The 19,772-nt window shown below is 48.8% G+C and overlaps 1 protein-coding gene across 6 annotated transcripts in view; it reads left to right on the top strand.

Moving 5' to 3' along the window:
* Positions 1-19,772, top strand: part of IL6ST (interleukin 6 cytokine family signal transducer) — a 477,893-nt gene that overhangs the window by 362,221 nt on the left and 95,900 nt on the right. For all 6 annotated transcript variants that reach the window (XM_069222264.1, XM_069222292.1, XM_069222274.1 and 3 more), the window contains one exon: positions 110-206. In XM_069222264.1, coding sequence (XP_069078365.1) covers positions 110-206 — 97 coding nt within the window. The remainder of the gene's footprint in view (positions 1-109; positions 207-19,772) is intronic.

The following is a 19,772-nucleotide window of genomic DNA, read 5'->3' as shown; positions in this document are numbered from 1 at the left end:
TAGATGTAGTCTGTCACGAGGTACCCTTGCAAAGCATTTATTACGTCCATTACGAAGTACAGATGTTTAGTATAATTGATGTTTTATTGTCTTCATTTGGTTTTTTTAGCTAAAGGAGAAATTGAAGCCATAGTAGTGCCTAGCTGCATAGGATTCCTGCTAATCACTCTTCTCGGAATAATATTTTGCTTCAGCAACCGAAACCTGTAAGTATTATACTGTTACACTGCTCATAAATAGTAGTAAGAGTACCAGAATATTTTTGTTTTTAAAATGTGACTTTTCACTATACTAGTGTGATCGGAATTGTAATGAATTTGATCAAATGTAAACTTTGTAGTTCACTGAATTAGTTCAGCCAGCTCCCGGAAATGACTTGCTAAAATGCCTGTTTAAAAGTCTCTAATTAGTTTTCTTTCTTAAGAATGCCGTAAGTTCATAGTAGTTGTTTTGGTTTGTGGCTCAAATGGCATTTCCATTGGTTGCTTTGAATCCTGTCCGATGTGCCAAAAGACAGCATATATATGTTAGTTAAATCAGCCGGCCTGTGCACAAGAGAGGTAAACGGCCTTTACGGTACAGTCTTTAGCACTCAGGTAAGTATTCGTGCCTTTACCACGCAAGTAAGTATTTCTTCTATATAACATAATTGTTATGATATTGGAAAAAAATGTTTTTTTCTTGTTAGCAGTGGTAAATGGAAGTAAGGTTAAATTTACGGTTTGGGTTGGGCAGTGGTAAAGGGAGGCAAGGATAATTTTATAGGGGCGGATAGCAGTAAAGGAAGGTAAGGGTACATTTAGGATTAAGGGTTGTAGAGTAGTAAAGGTTGGCAAGGATAATTTTAGTGTTAGGTGTGCATAGAGGGAAAGGGGCGTAATGGTAATTACAGGGTTTAGGGGTGGATAGAGGTAAAGGGAGGTATGGATAATCTTAGGTTTTAGGACTGGGTAGTAGTAAATGGAGGTAAGGGTCATCTTAGGTTTTAGGGGGGGGGTTAATGGTGCAGGAAGGTTATGAGTAAACTAAAAACATGGGGAGATTGGTGGGAGGTTCACTGCAAAAAAATATATATATTCATTAACTACTTTGTGAAACATCTGAAATATATCTGTAACATATGACTGATAGGTAGGACAGCTTTTATTGGTATCAAGGGAAGAACTCTTGATATTAATGGGGGATATATGTATGTAGGAAAGTGCCACTGTTGGCATGGTTACCCCCCACTTTTTGCCTAGTGTTGATGCCAACTTTGAAAGTGTGCTGGGACCCTACTAACCAGGCCCCAGCACCAGTGCTCTTTCCCTAAAACTGTACCACAATTGGCACAGCCCTGGCACACAGTTACGTCCCTTGTAAAAGATACCCATGGTACCAAGGGCCCTGTGGCTAGGGAAGGTCTCCAAGGGCTGCAGCATGTATTATGCCACCCTACTGCCTCACAGCTTGTGTGTGCTGGTGAGGAGAAAAAGACAGTCGACATGGCACAACTCTCAGGCTGCCGTGCCCACAACCCACTGCCTGTGGCATAGGTAAGTCACCTCTCTAGCAGGCCTTACAGCCCTAAGGCAGGGTGCACTATACCACAGTTGAGGGCATTGCTGCATGAGCAATATGCCCCTACAGTGTCTAAGTCCATTCTTAGATATTGTAAGTCCAGTGTAGCCATATTGAGTATATGGTCTGGGAGTTTGTCATTACGAACTCAACAGCACCATAATGGCTTCACTGACTTCTGGGATGTTTGGTATCAAACCTGTCAGCACAATAAACCCACACTGATGCCAGAGTGGGATTTATTGAAAGATGCACACAGAGTGCATCTTAACAATGCCCCCTTTGTTAGCCAAACTGCTAGTGTAGGACTGACCAGTTTGTGCCAGCCTGCCACTTTCAGACAAGTTTCTGGCCACATGGGGTGAGTGCCTTTGTGCACTCTGTGGTCAGAAACAAAGCCTGTTCTAGGTGGAGGTGCTTCACACCTCCCCCTGCAGGAACTGTAACACCTGGTGGTGAGCCTCAAAGGCTCAAGCCTCGGGTTACAGTGACCTAGGACACTACAGCTAGTGGAGATGCCCACCCCCCGGACAAAGCTCCACTTTTGGCAGCAAGTCTGGCGGGAAAACAAGGACTAGTGAACACCCCTAAGGTGTCCAGAGCTGAGGTGAACCCCTCCCTGCAGAATCCTCCATCTTGGTTTGGTGGACAGGGACCAATAGGGATAGGAATGTGCCCTCCTCCCCAAAGAGAGTGAGCACAAGAAGGGTGTAGCCACCCTCAGGGACAGTAGTCATTGGCTACTGCCCTCTGCCCTCTAACCCCTAACACACCCCTACAGCTAGGATTTAAGGGCCTCTCTGAACCCTGCTAAGCTGAAACCTCCAGCAGAGAAGAAGGAAGACAACTGCTGCTTTGGCCCCAGCCCTACCGGCCTGCCTCCTGATTCAAAGGACCTTCAAAAAGACCAGGGACGCATCCAGCGGGCCCAGTGACCTCTGTCAACTCCAGAGGACTGCCCTGCACCCAAAAGGACCAAGAACTCCAGAGGATAGCGGCTCTGTCTGAAGAAACTTAAAACCAAGGACTCCACCTCACTCTGGAGGTGTGAATCCTGACTCCTGTGCACCCGACACCCACGGCCCGTGTCCAGGTGGTCCACCCAGCAAGCGAGGGTCCCCAGGTGATTGCTAACAAGTGCCCTGCCTGGGTTGACCTCTCCACGACAACGCCTGCAGAGGGAATCCCTGAGGACCCCCCTGACCGTGAGCTCCAGACGAAGATATCTGACCCCTAAGGGACACACTGCACCCGCAGCTCCCAGGCCTTGGAGAAACTGACCCCGGCAGATCTACGTTCAGCAGGCGGCCCTCCTCCCTGTCCGCCCAGTGGTGTGCCAGAGACACCCTCCCGGATATGGCCTGTAGCCTCCAAGGTACCTCCTGTCTATTGTCTGTGTGTGTACAATAAATGCTTTGCACTACCCTCTGATAAGCTTAACTGCTTGACCACACTACCACAAATAGAGCAGTAGTATTATCTATTTCAGCCTCTGTCTAGCCTCTGTGGAACCCCTGGACTCCGTGCACACTATATCTCATTTTTATATAGTATGTTTAGAGCTAACTTCCTACAGTGTATTTTTTATATTCTCAAACCTTTGACACATTGGGAAAATGTTTGCTGACCTCAAAGCTCAGGTGAATCGGCTAGCAGATACTCGCTGGTGAAAAGCTAAAAATTTATAAATTGTAGATTCACATCTAATTGTGTACATTTCTGATGTTTTGAGGATTCACCAAAAGCATTGAATGCGCATGGGCGTCTATGCAAGTAAGAAAGTTCTATGCATACTCTGGTTCTTTTTTGTGTATTCCATTGGTTTGCCCGCATAGCAGCCAATCCACCTGACTATGTTTGGAGAAATCAAACGTTTTCAGGGTTTTTTAAAAATGTTTTCTTTTTTCCTCGATAGGGAAACATTACCCCTCTCCTGTTTGGGGATAAGGGGGGAACCTTTTCGGTGTGTCCGTTCCCACCCATGAAACACACTTCTCTTTTTGAGGTGGCTATACTTTCAATTCCAGCGTGGGGAAGTCCTTACATAATGTTTATGAATATCCACAAATGTAGGAGGTCGCAAATGTTCAATACATTTGCCATAGCCTGCCATGCTCTTTATGACCTACCCCTAAATGTAGTATTGGGTAAAATCTTCCATACTAGTAGGTTTTCCACCATAATAAATTAATTTTGCTTGCATAAAGGTCTACAGAACCTTATTCTAAAAATCAGGTTTTAGTTATTACTTCCACAGATGGCTTTTATGCGCACTTTATTTTGTTCAGTTTAGATGCACAGAAAGTGTGACTGCTCTAAAGAGAGACCTTGAACCTAGATTTAAGAACACCACTGGAAGAAATTACAGTTTTGCAGTACCCTAGTAAAAACTGTGTGTATATAGGAATAAAAGCGTGAAAATGGTATGTGTGCACGCATAACAGTGAGAATGAGTTAGAGCCTATAGTTATCACATACGCGAAGCATTTGCATTCATTACTCACAGCGTGAAGAAGTTGTTGGATGGAGGAGGAGTAAGCCCTGTTGCACTTGGTGCTCAGTGTATCAGACTTGATTAGCTTAAGCTATTTTTGTGATCTATGTGGTGCGCTGGCAGTGGTTTGCCACTGATGTCATCCTAGGGCCCGTACTGCTGGGACACTTTGAGGGAATAACCAGGTTACTCCCGTTAGATGCGATAATTAAGTCAAGCAACAAAGCCTTATTCAATATGGTGACATAGAAGGTACCATATAATAAACAAATCGTTTTTTTTTTTACTTACATACAACTAAAAAAATAAATTAAGTACACAGCACAGTTACTTTCATATTAGCTTTGAACTTGATGCAAGATAAGACTTGTATGTTCATGTCGGTCCTTGCATAAACTTTCACAAGAACAGTGTCACTAATTAGAGACACCATGTGATTTACTTAGAAGAACAACCAGCAGTAAATTGTGCAGGCCTTGCAGTGCAAGAAGCCACTACATTAGCATTACTATACCTGGGAAGAAACTAAGTTAAGTTTTTATTTTTTGAGACGTAGCTGGCCCGAACTACAAGTTGACTTGAGTATGAGCAACGAGATCAGCATTAGCAAAACCAGTGTTCATTATTTATCTTACTTAGTGAAGAGAGATTGACAGATGGAAAAAAGTTAGCTCTTTGTCCTATTTGGAAGATAATCAGGTTTTTTGTGACACAGATATGTGAGTAAACCCTTCCCTATGCAGGATGGACTGTTAGACATTCTTTGGTGCATGTTAGCTTGTGTATGTGAATGGTAAGACGTCCCTTGCGCATTCCCCTATGTCATCCTGTTCCTGTTTTCATCCTCCTCGCTGACTAGAGGTTTTCCTGCTCCGGGCCGGGTAGCTTGAATCCTGTGAAATGTTCTCCAAATAGCTTTAGGTTGTTGTCCACCAGAGTATTACGGGACTCTGTAGTAGAGGCAGCTTTTTCCACTAACAGGCTTGTGTAGAAACTGATGGCAGAAGATTTTAGTTCAGAAGTATAGGTCTTATTCTTAAGGCAGGAGACCACAGGCTCATGTATGTAAATTCATGCAGTTCTTGATGTCTGGGAACCCTTTCTTCTGTCAAGTGCATTATGACTACAGGTAGTGCTTGAATGGGGGTGGGAACTTCCCCTTTTCTAGTGTTCTTGTGCCTCTGTCTACAAGGTGATGGGTCGCCAATAAGCAGAAGTTGTTGAGTTTGCCAGGTACATATTCTCTCAGTCCCCTGCTGCCTGTTATGTTAGGTCGGTTTGTAGAGCATACTAATCAATCATAAGGGTATCCATTTGCTAGAGCAGGTGTTTAGGCGTGTGGTCCCCCGGACCCTGGGCTTCCGCTTCTTCCAGAACTCAAGAAGTGAGGAGGAGGAAGCTCTGATGTGTTATGGGAGGTCGTTCCATTCTTTGGGTGCAAAGGAGAAAAGGAGAACAGGCGACCTGACCTGCTAATGTGGATGTGGGGGGGGAGTATGCGAATGAGAGTGAGGCTGACAGTAGGTGTCTGAGGCTGAGAGTAAGTGTCTGGTAAGTTGGTGACAGTGTATGCTGTTGTTTAGGTATTCTGGTTCAGTGTTGTGCAGAGTTTGTTTCAAAGGCTTCCCAATTCCCCCTTCCACTTTGCAAAGAGCACAATCACTGACTGTTGTAAGGATCTGAGGTGGCTCCACAAAATGTACAATGGAGCAGAAAGGAAGTATTTGCATTTGCCATCAGCAAGTGCCCATTGGTTAGCTTGTGGCCTACCAGAAGAAAGAAACTAAAGTAGAGAAACTCAATTTCTCTCCTCACATGCCTTCCTAAAATGAATAGAAAAGGCAGCTTACAGCTAGACAGTGTGTCCATCCCCCATATACTTCCTCCGGTAGAAGAGCTACAGCCATAACATAAGCCTCTTATTAGCTCGGGCCCTTCAATTGAAATTCACAACGTACATTGGATATTATGGGATACCTTCCAATGCCATGGATTGTGAGATACTGCCAGTATTATCAGTATTATCACCATGCATCTGGTGTGCTTAATTTGATTGGGTGTCTATTGGAGTGTAGGTCAGCAACCTAGTAGATGGCTAGTTTATCTTCCACTGCCACAGCTGCTTTAAGCTAGTGTCTTAACCCACCATATGAATTCACCTTTCACTCCAACAGTGATCTGTCTACCTCCACTGAGGAGAGATTGGATAAAAGAAATGAAACCTTATTGCATCTATGGAATTTAGAATTGTAGACGAGCTTGCTGTGGTTGTATGGCATTACGGCTCTGCCAATTACCACACATTTTTCACAACACGTTGGCATGTGTAGCTGCAGATACACATGCTATGCATAGCTCTTCTGACATCTAGTGTTGGGCTCGCAGTGTTACAAGTTGTTTTTCTTTGAAGAAGTCATTTCAGAGTCACGGGATCGAGTGACCCCTCCTCTTGGTTCCATTGCACATGGGCATCGACTCCATCGTTAAATTGTTTTCTTGCTGCAGTCTGGTTTAGACGTGTTTCCTCTCGCTCCGAGATTCGGAAAACCACAGAAAACCTTCGTATTCGTCAATATTGTTTCAATCGCTTTTCCCATCTAGCATCGAACCGGTATTACTGTCGGAACCTTAATTTACACCCTTCGGGTGCGTGGGCCCGACTCAGGCCTGTTCGGGCCCACCGTGTGGGAAGCCTGATGGATCGGACTCCATTACGATTCTGTCCTTGGTGCCATGCGAAGTACCCATATACAGACCAACATTTGGTTTGTAATTTGTGTCTTTCTCCAGACCATCGGAAGGAAGATTGTGAGGCCTGTTGACCTTTTCGATCAAAGAAGCCCCGTCCGAGATCGCAGAGCCCAAAGACTTGAAATGACGTTGAAAAGCAGCAAACATCTCAACATCATGGAAGAGGAGCAAGTGCAGACAGCGGTCTTCATCCAAGACACAGACTGCGATGCGAACAGGAATCAGAAGACGACAGACCCATCACAGCTGGGCCAGCATGTGAGTACGTCTGCCCCTACACCCCTGCACAAAAAACATTTAAAGGCCTTGGGTACAACACTGCCGGAAAGCCATTGTCCGGCTCGAAAAAAGACTGTTGGCGACTGTCCTTCTGGGTCAGTGCCGAAAAAGGCCACTCCTCCGTCCACTTCGGAGTCAACTAAATCTGTTAAAGGCATTGTTTCAGACTCCAGTAAAAGAGCCCATTCCTCGGAGTCGAAGATTCAGCAGTCGGCTTCGGAGGCGAGACCTTCCACTACTTTTTCAGGACTGAAAAAACTACACACTTCAGAGGCTAAAAAATCCTCATATTCGGAGGAACAAGGACTTTCCCAAAAATTAAGACAGATTACAAGACCAATCATGGAATCTCATAAGAATTCTGAGGAAGAGCCTGAGATTGAACCAATATTACAGGTTATGGATGAGAGAAAGTCCAGAATCCATATTCATAAAGAGACAGGAAGAATCATCACTGCACCTCCTTTAAGAAACCAAAAGAAAGCTGGCTTTCCAAGAAGAACTAGACTCTCTACAGCCACCAGGAAAGGTGCAAAAACAAAAGAAGAAGCCAATAAATACCACTCCATGCTTCTCCTCCTCAATCTCCACAGCTCTTTCTCACCTCACAATAGCCCCACCACAGCCTTCTCTAACACATTCTGTATATTCTCAGGGAGGTATGGCAGACCCATGGGGGTCTCTATGACCCTTATCCCATCCCAGACAATGACCCAGACATTTACCCATTGAAACCTTCTTCTCCAGAAGACACCACTGCATACACCCAAATAATACCCAGGGCAGCAGCTTATCATGGAGTAACCATCCATCTGAGCAATTAGAAGATTTTTTTATTTAATACACTGTCTTCTACACATTCCAGGTACCAGTATCTCCCAATTTTACCAGGAATGGTTAAACACGCAAACCAGCCTGTAAAAGCTAGGATTATCACCCCTAGAATTGATAAGAAGTATAAGACTGCACCTTCTGACTCAGATTACATCACTCACCAGGTCCCTCCTGACTCAGCGGTAGTAAGTGCAGCAAGAAAGAGGGCAAATAGCCAGTCTTCAGGAGACACACCACCTCCTGATAAGGAGAGTAGAAAATTTGACGCAGCAGGGAAACGAGTTGTTACACAAGCAGCAAATCAGTGGAGAGTTGCAAATTCTCAGGCACTTCTAGCCAGGTATGATAGGGCCAATCGGGATGAAATGTAAGATATTATACAACATCTCCCAAAAGATCACCAGAAAAGGGCACAGCAGGTAGTAGAAGAGGGACAAGCGATCAGCAATAATCAGATAAGATCTGCTGCTGATACAGCTGCAAGGAGTGTAAACACTGCCATCACAATCAGAAGACATGCATGGCTGCACTCCTCTGGGTTTAAACCAGAAATTTAACAGGCATTACTTAATATGCCTTTTGATAAAAAGCATCTCTTTGGCCCAGAAGTAGATACCATTATTGAAACGCTGAGTGTAAGAAAATGTCTCCTTGGCATGGTTACCCCCTGACCTTTTGCCTTTGCTGATGCTAAGTTATGATTTGAAAGTGTGCTGGGACCCTGCTAACCAGGCCCCAGCACCAGTGTTCTTTCCCTAAACTGTACCTTTGTCTCCACAATTGGCATAACCCTGGCACTCAGGTAAGTCCCTTGTAACCGGTACCCATGGTACCAAGGGCCCTGATGTCAGGGAAGGTTTCTAAGAGCTGCAGCATGTCTTATGCCACCCTAGGGACCCCTCACTCAGCACATGTACACTGCTTCACAGCTTTTGTGTGCTGGTGGGGAGAACATGACTAAGTCAACATGGCACTCCCCTCAGAGTGCAATGCCAATCACACACTGCCTGTGGCATAGGTAAGTCACCCCTCTAGCAGGCCTTACAGCCCTAAGGCAGGGTGCACTGTACCACAGGTGATGGCATAGGTGCATGAGCACTATGCCCCTACAGTGTCTAAGCAAACCCTTAGACATTTTAAGTGCAGGGTAGCCATTAGAGTATATGGTCTGGGAGTTTGTCAAACACGAACTCCACAGCACCATAATGGCTACACTGAAAACTGGGAAGTTTGGTATCAAACTTCTCAGCACAATAAATGCACACTGATGCCAGTGTGCCATTTATTGTAAAATACACCCAGAGGGCATCTTAGAGATGCCCCCTGAAAACATACCTGACTTCCAGTGTAGGCTGACTAGTTTCTGCCAGCCTGCCACACACCAGACATGTTCCTGGCCACATGGGGAGAGTGCCTTTGTCACTCTGTGGCCAGGAACAAAGCCTGTACTGGGTGGAGGTGCTTCTCACCTTCCCCTGCAGGAACTGTAACACCTGGCGGCGAGCCTCAAAGGCTCACCCCTTTTGTTACAGCACCCCAGGGCATCCCAGCTAGTGGAGATGCCCACCCCTCTGGCCACTGCCCCCAATTTTGGCGGAAGGCTGGAGGAGATAATGAGAAAAACAAGGAGGAGTCACCCACCAGTCAGGACAGCCCCTAAGGTGTCCTGAGCTGAGGTGACCCTTACTTTTAGAAATCCTCCATCTTGAGTTTGGAGGATTCCCCCAATAGGAATAGGGATGCGCCCCCCTCCCCACAGGGAGGAGGCACAAAGAGGGTGTAGCCACCCTCCAGGACAGTAGCTATTGGCTACTGCCCTCCCAGACCTAAACACCCCCTAAATTCAGTATTTAGGGGCTCCCCAGAACGTAGGAAACAAGATGTCTGCAACCTTAACAAGAAGGACTGCTGACCTGAAGCCCTGCAGTGAAGACAGAGACAACAACTGCTTTGGCCCCAGCCCTACCGTCCTGTCTCCCAACTTCGAAGAAAACTGCAACAGCGACGCATCCAACAGGGACCAGCGACCTCTGAAGCCTCAGAGGACAGCCCTGCACCCAAGGACCAATAAACTCCTGTGAACAGCAGCCCTGTTCAACAATCTGCAACTTTCTTGCAACAAAGAAACAACTTTAAAGACTTCTCGTTTCCCGCCGGAAGCGTGAGACTTTCCACTCTGCAGCCGACGCCCCCGGCTCGACCTGCGGAAAACCAACACCTCAGGGAGGACTCCCCGGCAACAGCGAGCCCGTGAGTAACCGGAGACGAGCCCCCACAGCGACGCCTGCAGAGAGAATCCAGAGGCTCCCCCTGACCGCGACTGCCTTTAACACAGGACCCGACGCATGGAACCAACACTGCACCTGCAGCCCCCAGGACCTGAAGGAACTTAACTCCAGTGCAGGATTGACCCCCCAGGCGACCCTCTGCCTAGCCCAGGTGGTGGCTACCCCGAGGAGCCCCCCTGTGCCTGCCTGCATCGTTGAAGTGACCCCCGGGCCCCTCCATTACTTCCTACCTAAAACCCGACACCTGTTTGCACACTGCACCCGGCCGCCCCTGTGCTGCTGAGGGTGTACTTTCTGTGCCTGCTTGTGCGTCCCCCGGTGCCCTACAAAACCCCCCCTGGTCTGCCCCCCAAAGACGTGGGTACTTATCTGCTGGCAGACTGGAACCAGCGCACCCCTGTTCTCCATTGAAGCCTATGTGTTTTGGGCACCTCTCTGACCTCTGCACCTGACCGGCCCTGAGCTGCTGGTGTGGTAACTTTGGGGTTTCCTTGAACCCCCAACGGTGGGCTACCTATGCCTCAACTTTGAGACTTGTAAGTGTTTTACTTACCTGCAAACCTAACCTTTACTTACCTCCCCCAGGAACTGTTGATTTATGCACTGTGTCCACTTTGAAAATAGCTTATTGCCATTTTCACAAAGACTGTATATGATATTGCTATTATTCAAAGTTCCTAAAGTAAGTGAAATACCTTTCATTTAAAGTATTACTTGTACATCTTGAACCTGTGGTTCTTAAAATAAACTAAGAAAATATATTTTTCTATATAAAAACCTATTGGCCTGGAATTGTCTTTGAGTGTGTGTTCCACATTTATTGCCTGTGTGTACAACAAATGCTTAACACTACCCTCTGATAAACCTACTGCTCGACCACACTACTACAAAATAGAGCATTACAATTATCTCTTTTTGCCACTATCTTACCTCTAAGGGGAACCCTTGGACTCTGTGCACACTATTTCTTACTTTGAAATAGTATATACAGAGCCAACTTCCTACATGAGTGGTATGAGATTTTGAAAAGCTTTTATCCTTTGTATATTTGGATAAGCTAGGGCTTGTTAAGTGTTTAGAATAGCACCTAGGTAAGGTTGTACCTGTGCTGGTTGAAAGTGTGACTTTTGGTAACTTAGAGTGAACAAGGTTTCTATCACGTAATGAGTGTGTTGTTGGCATTGTGTTAAATTGCTTGATTTTATTAGCCAATCGTCTAGATATGGAAAGACATGGATGTATTGTCTTCTTATGTAAGCTGCTACTACTGCTAGACACTCTGTGAACACTCTTGGAGCTGTTGTTATGCCAAATGGCAACACCTTGAACTGGTGGTGTTTTCCTGCTATGACAAACCGGAGGTATTTTTTGTGAGTTGGATGGATGGTTATGTGGAAAAATACGCATCCTTGAGGTCTAAAGCAGTCATGTAATCTTGCTTTTGTAGTAGTGGAATAACATCTTGCAGAGTTACCATGTGAAAATGTTCTGACAGGATGTATAGATTGAGGGGCCTGAGGTCCTAGATGGGCCTGAGGGTGCCATCTTTTTTGGGAATGAGGAAGTATAGTGAGTATACTCCTTTTCCTTGTTGAGAATGTGGAACCAATTCTATTGCTTGTTTTAATAGTAGAGATTGTACCTCTTGTTGTAACAGAATGGTATGTTCTGGGGACAACTTGTGATATCGTGGTGGAATGTTTGGAGGGGTGGAGATTAATTCTAGGCAATAGCCATTGCGGATAATTGATAATACCCAATTGTCTGTGTTGATATTTTGCCAATGAGAGTGGAATTGCTGTAGTCTTCCCCCACAGGAGATGTGTGGAGTGGAAGGGAGGGAAGTCACTGTTTAGGTTGTGTTGTGGTCTGCTTAGAGGTTTAGAATTTACCTCTGTTCCTGAAATATTGTCCTCTATAGGATCCTCTGAACCCACCTCTTTGATATTTGGTTTGTTGTCTCTGCTTTGTTTGGGAGGTGGAAGCATCTGAGGATTGTGGCTTAAAACCTCCTCTAAACTGTGGTCTGCAAAAGGAGCCTCTATATGGGGTGGTGTATAAAGCGCCCATTGCTTTCGCAGTATCGGACTCGTTTCTCAATAGTGTTGTCTACTTCTGGGCCAAAGAAGTGCTTCTTGTCAAAAGGCATATTAAGTACTGCCTGTTGAATTTCTGGTTTAAAACCAGATGAGCGTAGCCCTGCATGTCTTCTAATTGTGATGGCAGTATTTACACTCCTTGGAGTTGTATCAGCAGCATCGAGGGCTGATCTTATTTGATTATTGCTGATAGCTTGTCCCTCTTCCACCACTTGTTGTGCTCTTTTTTGGTGCTCCTTTGAGAGATGCTGTATAAGATTTTGCATTTCGTCACAATGGGCCCTGTCATACCTGGCTAGAAGTGCCTGAGAATTTGCAATTCTCCACTGATTTGCTGCTTGTATGGCAACTCCTTTCCCAGCTGCATCATATTTTCTACTCTCCTTATTAGAAGGTGGTGTGTCTCCTGATGACTGGCTGTTTGTACTTTTCCTTGCCGCACTAACTACTACTGAGTCTGGAGGGACCTGATGAGTGATGTAATCTGGGTCAGTAGGGTCAGGCTTACTTTTTAGCAATTGTAGAGGTGATGATCCCAGCTTTGACAGGTTCCTTAAAAATTTGGTCTGCATGTTTAACTATTTCCGGTAACATTGGGAGGCACTGGTATCTGGAATGAGTAGAAGACAGTGTATTAAATAAAACATCTTCTAATGGCTCAGAATGCATGGCTACTCCATGATAAGCTGCTGCCCTAGATATTACTTGGGTGTATGCAGTGGTGTCTTCTGGAGGAGAAAGTTTTAATGGATAAAAGTCTGGATCATTGTCCGGGATGGGATCAGGGTCATAGAGGTTCCATGGGTCTGCTGTATCTCCATGTGAGTATAAATAATGTGTTGGAGAAAGCAGTGGTGGTGGGCTATTCTGAGGTGACCAAGAGAGCTGTGGAGATTGAGGAGGAGAAGTATGGAGAGGTAGTGGCTTCTCCTTTTGTTTTTGCACCTTTGCTGGTGGTTGTATTGTATTGTAATAGTATGTTCGGTGGCATGTGTAGCTGCAGATACACATGCTGTGCATAGTCCGCCGTCTGGTGTTGGGCTCGGAGTGTTACAAGTTGTTTTTCTTTGAAAAAGTATTTTCGAGTCACGAGACCGAGGGACTCCTCCCACTTCGGTTCCATTGCGCATGGGCGTCGACTCAATCTTAGATTGTTTTTTTTCCGCCATCGGGTTCGGACGTGTTCCTTTTCGCTCCGTGTTTCGGGTCGGAAAGTTAGTCAGAATCTCGGGAAAATTCGTCGGTATTGTTTCGTTCGGTATCGGGATAGTTAGGGCAAATCGACACCGAACCTTCAAGAGCTCCGGTAGCCCTTCGGGGTATTTTCGATCCCCCGACGGGGCCTGGTCGGCCCGACCGCGTGCAACACGAAGACTGATGGAACGGACCCCGTTCCGATTCTGTCCTAAATGCCACAATAAATATCCTTATACAGACCAACATTTGGTCTGTAACTTGTGCCTGTCCCCCGAGCACAAGGAGGAGACGTGTGAGGCCTGTCGCGCGTTTCGGTCGAGAAAAACGCTCAGAGACCGAAGAGCCAGGAGGTTGCAGATGGCGTCCACGCAGACAGGACAACAACGGTTCGAGGAAGAGGAAGAAGAAACTTTCTCCATCCACGAGTCGGATTCCGAAGAATTCGACGTCGAAGAGCAACCAACCGTGAGTAAAACGTCGAAACAAAGATCACACGAAAAAACAGACAAAGCCCAGGGGACGCCACTGCCAACAGGCCATGGCTTAACCCATAAAGTAGGTGACCGTCCATCGGCACCGAAAAAGGGCGAGCTGGTGCCGAAGTCGTCCGACTCAGGTCGAGACACAGGCACGCAGCAATCTCTGGACCGAGAGAGTGGTGCAGAAAAGGGTCGACACCGAGACAGCGGCACCGAAGCTGCTCAGCACAGAGACAGCGGCACCGAAGCTGCTCGGCACAGAGACAGCGACACCGAAGCTGCTCGGCACAGAGATAGCGGCACCGAAACTGCTCGGCAGAGAGACAGCGGCACCGAAGATGGTCGGCACCGAGAGGGCACGACACCGAAAAAAAGAAAGATCTCGTCGGAGCCGAAAAATAACTAAAGACACGGTTTCGGTGCCTAAACACCCGGCAACCGAACCGAAAACCAGTTCCTACTCAGAGGAACAATCACTGTCCTCCCAACTAAAAAGACACAGATTTGAGGAGGAATTACAAACAACAGAAGTAGATCACACGCAAAAGCGGATCTTTATCCAAAGGGGTACAGGGAAGATCAGCACTCTTCCCCCAATCAGAAGGAAAAGGAAACTTGACTTCCAGCAACAAGACAAGCCACCACAAGCAACGGTGGTAAAGAAGGTAACTCCTCCACCCTCTCCACCACCGTCAACTCATGTATCACCGGCACAGACTCCACCACAATCACCAGCTCATACCACCATGAGCCAAGATGATCAGGATGCATGGGACCTCTATGACGCTCCAGTATCGGACAATAGCCCAGAGTCGTACCCAACTAAACCCTCACCACCTGAGGACAGTACAGCATATGCACAGGTGGTAGCTAGGGCAGCCCAATTTCATAATGTATCGCTACATTCAGAGCCTATCGAGGATGACTTCCTCTTTAACACCCTGTCCTCCACCCATAGCCATTATCAAAGCCTTCCTATGCTCCCGGGAATGCTAAAGCACGCTAAACAGATTTTTAAGGAGCCAGTTAAAAGCAGAGCAATAACTCCAAGGGTGGAGAAAAAATACAAGGCACCGCCCACAGACCCTGCTTTTATTACATCACAACTGACACCAGATTCAGTAGTCGTAGGAGCAGCTCGTAAAAGAGCCAACTCGCATACATCAGGCGACGCACCACCTCCGGACAAGGAGAGCCACAATTTTGATGCAGCTGGGAAAAGGGTTGCAGCACAAGCTGCAAATCAGTGGCGCATCGCCAACTCGCAAGCACTCCTAGCGCGATACGACAGGGCCCATTGGGACGAGATGCAGCATTTCATCGAGCACCTCCCCAAAGAATTCCAGAAACGAGCGCAACAAGTGGTTGAAGAGGGACAAAGTATCTCCAACAACCAGATACGTTCTTCTATGGATGCAGCAGATACAGCTGCAAGAACAATAAATACTGCTGTGACGGGGGGCGTGGCTTCGGGCGTCAAGATGGCGGTCGCACTCTGAGAGTGCTCTGGACCCCTCCGTCATCCGCCCATAGTTAGCGCGGTCCAAAGGAGCTGAAAGACGCCGTTTCGGACACCCCTGTGATCCTGGGTCTCGCGGGGGTCGCGCACGGCAAAAAAAACCGGAAGAAAACGGAGATCCTGCATTTTATGCCCACGCGGAGATCGGGCCGATCCCGGGAAGGGAAAACAAGATGGCGACGCGACGCGCCCGGCTGGGCCGAGGCCAGGCCGATAGCTGAGCTGATGGCGGACGCGGCAGGCTGAAAGAACGGAGAGAGTCCCTGGGGGGGGCCTGGACCGGGCCCCGGCGGCGGATCCCTGTGGCCGGGCGGCCGAGGAGGAGGGCACCAGGTGAGCGGCCCCGCCCTGTGCACTGACCCGCGAGTGCGGGCCGGGAGGCCTGGACCCCCCATCCATCCTGCCTGGCCCGCGAGACGAAAGTGGAGCGGCCGGGCGAGGACGGGAAGACCGCCGCCGCTGCTTGTTCCCCCCGTGGCCCCCTCCTGGTACGTAATAGGTGCTGGGGCCACGCGGGGGGTCGGGACTCGACTGGAGGACGAAGACACTCTCCGGGGCCCGGGAGTGGAGGAGAAAGAGGGGGAGGGGGTTGACGAGTCGTGAAGCCCCCCCCCCCTCCCCTGTCATTGCTACGGTGAGGGGGACAGGCGGTGGCCCACCTCCGGCTCCCGTTCAGATCTCCGTCCAGAGGGGGTTTGCCAGGGCCCACACCAGGAGCTGGTAGCAGACCAGGATCCGAGAAGTGGAGACATACACCCCAGAAACAGTCTGAACTTTAAGGCCTCGAACTATAGACAATTGATCCTTGTCGAGACAGACCTGAGAAGTAAAGGCCAGCGTGTGGCGAAACGGGGCCCTTTACGGAAACAACAGATCCTGGGTGCGGTGAGACTTGAGCCCGGATCTATAGTGAGTCCCTTTCGCCTAAGCAGAGGGTGAGAGGAGGGGAGCTACCGGATGGGAGCCAACGACCAGGTCTTCCAACGGTACCGGCAAAAGATGCTTCCACAGGACCCAGGGGGGAGTAGATTAGTCCAGACGACGCCCCTGAGACGGTGACTCCCCACCGTCCCTGCGCGGAGCGGCACAGCGATACCTTCCCTGGTCCAAGACACCGGAAAACAAATTGAAAACCTGGGCTTGAAAACATAAATACGGAGAGTGTGACACACCCGGCCCCGCCCCGGGCACCACGATGGGAAAGGACAAGGCGAACAAACAGCCTCCACCCTCCCAACAAAAAATCGATCAGTTCACGACGACGACGGGCCAGTGGGGAGGGGGAGACACAGCCAGCGGGGGTCCGACCCTGGATGGAGTAAGCGCCATTCTCCAAGCTATCCAATCATCGCAGGTAGCCGTAGAAACCAAGATCGGAGAAGTGCGAGTGGATATGGGCCTCATCAGACAAGACCTTAGAAATGCAGTAAACCGAATCACTGAGGTGGAATCCCGAGTTTCTCAGAATGATACGGATTTGTCTGACCTCAAAATCAAAGTGGCCCAACTGCAGACCCGAACCAACGAACTTCACCGCCGTGCAGAGGATGCTGAAAACCGGGCAAGACGCAACAACTTACGCTTTATCGGCTTCCCCGAGGGTATAGAAGATGACTAGGCCTCCGAGTTCCTAGAGAGATGGATCAAAACGTGGATGCCGGACCAATCCCTCTCTCCCCTGTTCGCAGTTGAACGAGCCCACAGGGCACTCGCACCTCGCACCCCTCCGGGCGGCCCGAAGCGCCCAATGATCGCACGATTTCTTAATTTTAAAGACAGAGACAACATCCTTAAAGAAGCAAGGAGGTTGGAAGATCTTCAATGGGAAAATCACAAAATCCTGATTTTTCCGGTCTACACCAGAGAGGTCCAAACCCGCCGCAGGTCGTATGAGCAGGTTAAGCAAAAACTCAGGGCAATGCAACTTTCGTACATGCTCCTCTTCCCTGCTCGCCTCAAAGTTCTCATGGCTGGGAAAGCATACTTCTTCAAATCACCTGAGGAGGCGTGGGACTGGCTGACGGAGGAGGGCATCGGGCCCCGGAGGGGTCCCCCGGGGGCTGCCGGGAAAACCCCTTGTATCGTACCCCCCTCTTCAGAGGGGCCCCGGAGGAGCAGACGACGCACCAGATCTCGGAGAGGTAGGCGGAAAGACCTGAACACTCCTGCAGACGGTGAGACGGCCCAAGACTCAGGCTCACAGACTGAGATCACGGCGGACGCTCTTCTGGGGCCTCAGACATCGGCCCTAGTGACGGAGGACGGTCGCCTGAGTCAATCTCCGGTGCTCGGCTGACAAATCGTGTGCGGCCCCCTCGTTGGACGCGGGGAGAGACTGGCCGCCCCTGCTGTGCTCGGGCAGGCCCCGGTGGGACTGCCGTTGATGACACCGGAGACTTTCTAAAATATGGTGTCGAATGCTCGTTTTGCGACCGCTAATTGCAATTGATCCGAAAGAAAGGAGGGGTCCACCACTCCACCCCAACGACAGCAATGCTGGCTGTCTGGTTTTGGTTGGGTTTTTGGGCGACAGATGCTTCCGGGGTGGGAGTATGGGGAGGGGGGGAGTTAGAGTTGGGTTTAAAAGGCTACGAGTTAGTCAGCCTGGTTTGTAACTTTAAGATTTCACCAAATTGTTTGAACTGGTCGTCCCTAGGTTTACACCCGCACACTAAATCTTGCGTAACACCTGCACACCTCACGCTTGGCCCTCGATGATCCAAGTCCTCTCCTGGAATGTAAATGGCCTATTAGACAAGATCAAGAGATCAGCAGTATTCCACACTCTCCGTAGATATTCCCCCTCCCTGGTCCTCCTCCAGGAGACCCACCTCCTAGGATCCAGATGCCCTATGCTCGCGCGAGGAGGATATGATAGAGTATACCACGCAGGGCTCTCCAGAGGCTCTAGAGGGGTGGCTATCCTACTACACCCATCTTTACCCATGGTGACCACAGCCACGCAGTCCGACCCACAGGGTAGATTCATAGTGGTCACAGGGACTCTTCAGGGGCACCCGTTAAACCTTATATGTGCCTACGCTCCTCCGGCGGGGCTTGACACCTTCCTACTTTCGCTCCACTGAGTGACCTCAGGACTTCCCCAAGGGACCACCCTACTGGGAGGCGACTTCAATGCGGTCCTTGACCCAACTCTGGACATATCTGGGGAAACCACCACCAATAGATCTAAGAGGGCTTCAACCCTAAGCAATTGGGCGGAAAGCCTCGGCTTGTGCGAGGTGTGGCGCACCTGGCACCCCAGAGAGCGCCAATACACGCACACGTCCGCGGCCCATCAGACGCAATCCAGAATAGACCTTGTGTTTATGCCCGCTCTGGACTTCTTAAACATCACCGGGGCAGAGATTCTCCCCCGAGGGGTCTCGGACCATGCGCCAATACGTATCCGACTAGGCGGAGTAGACCCCACCAAGCGGCCTATGTGGCGCTTGAACGCTTGGCACCTGCAGGATAAAGATTACACGCAGGAGCTCAGGAATCACCTCAGTCAATATTTTGAACTTAACGTAGGTTCGGTTCAATCCCCGGGAATAATATGGGCCACTTGTAAGGCTACTCTTAGAGGACACGCCAAACACATTCTTAGGTCCCGTGAGCGAGACCAGAACTCCCAGATCTCTGTAATGGAAACCGAGGCCCTAAGACTGGAACGCCAGCATGTAAACTCGGCTTCGGCCTCTACCATGAGGCGACTGACTAGGGTGAGAGAGGATATCAAACATATGATGCTGGAGTCGGCCAAACACATGTGGAGAGCCTCAGCAGCCCGAATATATGGATAGGGGGATAAAAACGGGAAACTGCTGCACTGGCTAGCCACCCGCCCCATGGCCGACAGAATTATACCCGAGATCCTAGAGGACTCGGGTTCCCTTGTTAAAACATCTGCAGAAATTGCACATAGTTTCGCCTCCTACTATATGCGTCTATATGCCAAGCACCCACGCCCCCCCATTGAGAGAGAGACCCCACTACTAGACGATATTACCCTTCCGAGGGTGTCCCCAGAGGCGAGAAATAGATTGGAGGAGGCCATTACCCTTGCAGAGATTAGCAATGCAATATCCAGCCTGGCAACGGGCAAAACCCCAGGCCCGGACGGCTTCCCAGCAGAACTATATAGTAAATGCAGTGACATCCTGGGTCCCCCCCTACTTAACATGTACCACGAAGCTGAAAACCAAGGCCGCTTCCCCACTGAGATTGACCAAGCGACAATTGTGGTGATCCCCAAAACCCAGCCCCCTT

The sequence above is a fragment of the Pleurodeles waltl genome, chromosome 1_1 (genome assembly GCF_031143425.1).
Source record: "Pleurodeles waltl isolate 20211129_DDA chromosome 1_1, aPleWal1.hap1.20221129, whole genome shotgun sequence".
NCBI classification, from domain to species: Eukaryota; Metazoa; Chordata; class Amphibia; order Caudata; family Salamandridae; genus Pleurodeles; species Pleurodeles waltl.
The sequence above is the reverse complement of the archived record's forward strand: the minus strand, read 5'-3'. Positions and strand labels throughout refer to the sequence as shown.